This window comes from Nestor notabilis, unplaced genomic scaffold (genome assembly GCF_000696875.1).
Source record: "Nestor notabilis isolate BGI_N333 unplaced genomic scaffold, ASM69687v1 scaffold22430, whole genome shotgun sequence".
NCBI lineage: Eukaryota > Metazoa > Chordata > Aves > Psittaciformes > Psittacidae > Nestor > Nestor notabilis.
The window spans coordinates 1-5,622 of NW_009912792.1; the positions used below are offsets into that span (position 1 = coordinate 1).

The following is a 5,622-nucleotide window of genomic DNA, read 5'->3' on the forward strand; positions in this document are numbered from 1 at the left end:
GGTGGTAGCTCCATGTACACCATGAGATGGGGCAGCTCTGCTTTTCCTTCGCAGCCCACCTCCACCTTCAGCCTTGTCCACCACGTCAGTGGGCCATCCAGGTACCAGCCCTTTCGCTCCCGCTGTGAGCCCTCCTCGCTGAGGGAGGGCGAAGCCCTTGGTGAGGCTGCTCTCGGGTCGCTGCCCCAGGGCTGATTTGCCACCTCCGTGAGGAACAAGTTGAGGTCTCTGGGGGTTGCTCCGAGGACAGTGAAAGCTTTGGTGCTGTGCTGCTACTGGGTGGGATCCCAAAGACACAGGAACAGAAGCTGAAGTAATGTGCGTGTGTGTGTACATCTGTGCAGTCATCGGGCAATGCATAGAAAATCATAGAACCCCAGCCTGGTTTGGGTTGAAGGGACCTTAAAGCTCCTCCAGCTCCAACCTCTGCCACGGGCAGGGACACCTTCCACTAGAGCAGGTTACTCCAAGCCCCTGTGTCCAGCCTGGCCTTGAACACTGCCAGGGATGGGGCAGCCACAGCTTCTCTGGGCACCCTGTGCCAGCGCCTCAGCACCCTCACAGGGAAGAGCTGCTGCCTAAAATCTAACCTGCACTTCCCCTGTTCCAGTTTAAAATCTGTTATGTTTAAAATACATTGCTTGTGGTAGCAGCAGCGTTACTGGCCCAGGCTTTGCTTGATGTGGTGCATTGGCCTTGCAGAAATCCTAACGCTCTGCAGTTAGTTCAGCTACTCAAGCAGAAGGATTTTGAGTTGTATTTTGGGGGGTTTAAGAAATGAACATACTCCAAGAGAAGTCTCAGGCTGGAGCCCCAAGGTCAGTGTGCAGTCATTTTTGGAGAAATCAGCATTTTTTCCAAGGGAAGGAGAGCAGTTTTTCTGTGAGAAGCTACACTAGTTGGGTTGCTTGGTAGCTGGGGTGACTGATTGATACTTGCAAATGTGCTATGTGGGACTTACTTATAAATAAATGTTTAAAATAATCTGGGTTCTGGTTAAAAGATGATTTCAGTTTGGCCAAATATCTTGTGCTGGTTGCTTGCTACTAATATTAGACCCCCTCAGGTTTACTCACACAAGTACTCACGTTCCGTACAGGCATTTGCAGCATTGTCACAGCGTTGTTAAAGGTGACACTGAAGTTCACTGAAGTTCCTAAGGCGAGTTCTGTTGATCCCAGTTAAGGTGCAGAAGGGATCTACTTTGCCTGTGACTTTGGTACCTGCACAATGCGATGGACAAGTTGCAAATGGTTCACAACAAGTCAAGAATTGCCTGGACACAAATCTGTGTTCTCAGACCAAGATCTGCTAATTAGTTTCTTGTAGATTTGACAGTTCTGTGTTTGAAGCTCTAAAGTTCTCTGTGTACAGAATGTGAGCGATGTGGAAGTGTGAAATGTGTTATTTTCGCCTCTCTCTAGCTGCGTGACAACACAGAAGAGCTGTTAAAAGTGGACCAAAACATGAGCTGAGTGGAATAACAATTAGGAGTGAGTTTTACCAGATGTTGTTAACTTGGGATCTCATCATAGAGTTTAACAGGAGTCAAAGCCAGCACAATTATGGATAATTTAAAGTTCTGTAGATAAAGTGAGACTTCTACATTTAACAGTAGTTGAGAACACCTACACTCGGAATCTTTCAGGCACCTGTCTCACTCCCTTACATAAGGAACTAGTGACTCTGGTGGGCGATGGTGGTGCTGGTTGTTGAGGGGGAACCTGACAAGGGATTGGGATGGGAGAAGTTCTGGCTTTGGGAAGGGCCCTGTGGGTAGAGAGGCAGAGTGGGAGCACAGCATGACAAAAGGAGAGGCGTATTTTAACACTCATTTGTGTACATGCATTGTTAAACAAAGCACCTTTGAAGGATTTTGTCTCTACAGACTATAAACCTTAAATACTGCTGTTGGGTCTTATCATGTGCTTAATGTCTCCGTGGGATTCTGTCTTTGTAAATCCCAGTTCTCAGACAGAATCATAGAATTAATCAGGTTGGGAAAGACCTTTAAGGTCATCGTGTCCAACCATTAACCCAGGAATAGTTATGCAGTTTGTCAGGTACAGCTGAATATTGCTGCCTGGGCCCATTTCTCGTGACAAACCTCTCTCTCTTAAGCTACAGCGTGTTACTAGTCACTCTCCAAAACTGGGAGCCAGATAGGTAAGACAAGCAGGGCAAGGTAATTCAGAGCTGAAATCTTGCCACAAAGACTAGCATGAATGAAACAAATCAAGCAAACCCTCTACGTTTTGGACTAGCAATACAGTCCCATTAGCCTTTTCTCCAGAAACTTAGTTGCTGCTTCAAAGATTTGCGTTGTCATCAAGTCTTATCTTGTCAGATGAGAATCAACAGATACCGGTTTCTAGGGCCTGGTGACTCCCACCAACATCCATGAACTCTGATCTACTGGTTGTTAGTGGCTCTCAAAACATTTCAGTTGGACTGCTACATGCAGGCTTGGGAGCAGCAGGGTGGAAACCTGGATCCACAGGGGTTCTTTCAGAGGGCCAGTCTCTTCCTTCCCCCTGGTGTATGCTGCCTTGAGGGGAGCCCTTTTTACTGGCTTTTTATTTTGGCACTGTAGAAATGAATGTAATAAAATTGAATGCAGCCTTTTGGAAAGGCAGGTTGATGTGTAACACACATTTTTCCTGTGCGCATTCATTCCCTGATCTCATTTTGTTCACACCCATGTGCTGAGAAACCCCTGTGGGCTGGCCAGGCTTCCTTGAGAGTGATACAGAAGATAAGGGACATTGCCTCCCAAATCTTTATTATGTTTCTTGAGTGATGATGGCAAACTGATAATGGGTGCAACATACATACCCTTCTGGAGTCAGTGGTGGTTGGTGTCTTCCTTGGTCTCTTCCCTCTTAGGCAAAGTTCCGAAGGTTTATGTTTTTCTTTTTAATTTGGATCACTTTATGGCTCTAGTCCAGATCATCTTTGTCATCTTATCTTTAGGACAGTCTGTTTCTTCCTTGCTATCTATGAGATCAGTGTTCTGTAGCCAGTAGCACACAGTTTTCCTTTACCCCTTTTACTCTGATGCGTTGGTGCATGCTACGTCCAGGCCAGCATTAACACATTTGTTAGAAACCTTTAGAGTACCACTCACCCACTAGTGCTGGTGAATGAAACTCGACAAGAAGCTTGTCTGTGAGCTGAGACACTTGCCAAGAGTTCCCGAAGTGATTTTCAGTACAGCTGAGTCTGTGTTTGGAATAATACAGTATTTGGATTTCAAACTACCTGCTTTTTCCCAACTGAAACCCCTGTTTTCTAGTTGATCATTAGCAAATGTTACTACATATGTAGTCTGCGATGAGGCAGTGGCTGTCCAAATAGATGAGGGGAAAAAAGCATTTCTTTCCCTTAAGGTTTGTGTTCTGAGGCAGAGGACAGACCTGGTTTTCCCAAGGCTTCAGGAGGACAACAGCTCCTTACCCTCTCAGTCTAATCTGGTTTATCTGCGTGTGAGACACTGAGTATATTTATATACTGAGCAACTGCAGAACATCAGTTTCCATTCTTATCAAACACAAATATTTACCACAGGTTGGATCCAAGGTCTACTGAGATCTGTGGTACTCTTAAAGTGTTAACAGAACTGGGGCAATCTCCTAAATTTTGTATTTTCTTCACAACTAAGTATTTCTTTTAAAGAAAGGAAAACACCAACACGTTCCTGCGTTGCTTTACTCCCCAGCTCAAGTGTGCTGACTCCATAATACACTTCTCAGCTGTAGTTCCTGTCAGTGAGGAAACTGAAATGTTTTGGCATGAGGAATCGAAACACAGAAGTCAATGAGCAAATAATTAATACTTTTAGACTTTTAATGGACACATTCCATATGAAAATATCACATGTGGTATCTCCTTGCAGTTGATCTGGGTGAGCATCTCCAGGGGCAATGTTGTACTTGGTGTAAAGAGGGTGAGAAGAGAGGTGATGCAGATAGCCAGATACAGGAGTTCAGGTGAGAGGAACTGTTTCAGTGCTGAATAACATGGGAATTTGGATGGTCCTGAGCTTTTGAGAGCCTTGTCCTTGGAAAGCCGCAGGCTCAGACTTAGGAGTGCTGATTTTGCCTCTTCCTCTCCAATGTAGTGTGTAACTTAAAACGACATCCCCTTTTACCAGTCGCTTTCCCATCTCTGTGCCACAAGCACTTGGGCAGTGATGCGGATTCAAGTGCTAATGTGGGTTAAAGCCTCTCTCATCCCCTGAGGCTGGGCACCCAGTCCCTGAGGTAGCAGTTTTTCCACACACTCTCCCAAGAAAAGGTGTACGTGTGTTAAGAGTGGGTAAAACACAGCCATGGGATTTTCATAGGGCATAATCTCTCAGATTCAGATAATGTTCTGCAGTGCTGATCAGGAGATGACACAAGAATACAACGACAAAAGCAAACTGATGAGACAGCTCTGCAGGCAGGACCAGTCCATTATTGGTTCAGGCTATAGCGGTGATGTGGGTCTCTTTGTGGCAGGAGGTGAGCAAGTCCCTGTTAGACCTCCAGAAGAATTTAGGAGTGCAGCAAAGTGCCACAGACATGACCACCCCCAAAGCAAGCATGAGACAAACTACCCATTTTACCAGCCCAGAGTATATAAAGGGGAGGATGAGGATGGTGAGGATCACCCCCAGCAGCAGGAGCAGCACAAGTCTCTGCACAGCCAGCTTGTCGTCTGCCGGAACGTTTTCATCTCTGTAGAGCAAGTCTTGGCTGGTCCGAGTCCAGCTATTGCTGTCCAGCCCTATGGCAGAGACATGTACCTCAGCATGTGAACTGGGGCTTTCCAAGTGCTCCATGATGTCTTCTTTGTTCTGAAGTGTGCGGATGAGTCCCCCTGACACAAAAGTGGCTTTTCGGCACAGGGGGCAGGTGATTATCCAGGTATTCCCATCTTTCCTAAGGATGAGCTTGAGGCACACCGCGCAGAAGGCGTGCTGACAGTCCAGGAGCTTGGGCACTCTGTACATGTTGTACTTGTTGAAGCAGACCAGGCAGTCTAGGTCAATAGAGGTGGTTGAACACTGGTGGTTCATTTCCAAACCGTGTCCTTCAGGAGAGTTTTTGTTTGTTAGCACAAGAGACACTGAGTTGGGACAGTCTCTTTCCAAACCTGCTGGTTTAGGGACATCAGGACTGTCTTGCTCCATGCCTGAGGGTCTCTCCATTTCTTTAACACATTCTTCAGTGAATCCCAGGCTCTTCACATCTTCTCCTCTGCTCATTCTTGCAGCACATTCCACAGCGGGTGCAGGACTCTGTTTTTCAGCCTGTGGTGCTCCAGGAGCTGTGGATCCATGCTCCTTGTTCAGCTTGTCAGTGGATTTCTCCATGGAGATACACCTCGGTGCAGTTTTTCTCCCCTTAGCTGAAGGATCTGCTGAGTTGCTGGCTCCTTTTATGTGTTGCTTTATTGCTGTTTTAGGCATGATTGATTAGTGACAGCTTTAAGCATGTTGTGCTCCTCCAATATGATGTTTTTATGAGGTGGGGACCTGAGTTAATCAGTAACTTCGTGGCCAAGATATTTTACAAGGGCTGATAATCTCACTGAGCAATTCCTGTCCAGAAGCAGACCCCGTGGCATTAGCAGGCT

At 46.3% G+C, this 5,622-nt stretch overlaps 1 protein-coding gene across 1 annotated transcript; it reads right to left on the reverse strand.

The window, feature by feature from the left end:
• Window positions 1-4,465: 4,465 nt before the first annotated feature.
• On the reverse strand, window positions 4,466-5,062 carry RNF186 (ring finger protein 186). Its single transcript, XM_010021400.1, has one exon. It carries the CDS (start codon window positions 5,060-5,062, stop codon window positions 4,466-4,468), a length of 597 nt encoding a protein of 198 aa, XP_010019702.1.
• Between the last annotated feature and the right edge of the window lie 560 nt (window positions 5,063-5,622).

Excerpts from the sequence above, each read along its gene's own strand:
- RNF186 (XM_010021400.1), bottom strand. The coding sequence starts at position 5,062 with ATGAACCACCAGTGTTCAACCACCTCTATTGACCTAGACTGCCTGGTC.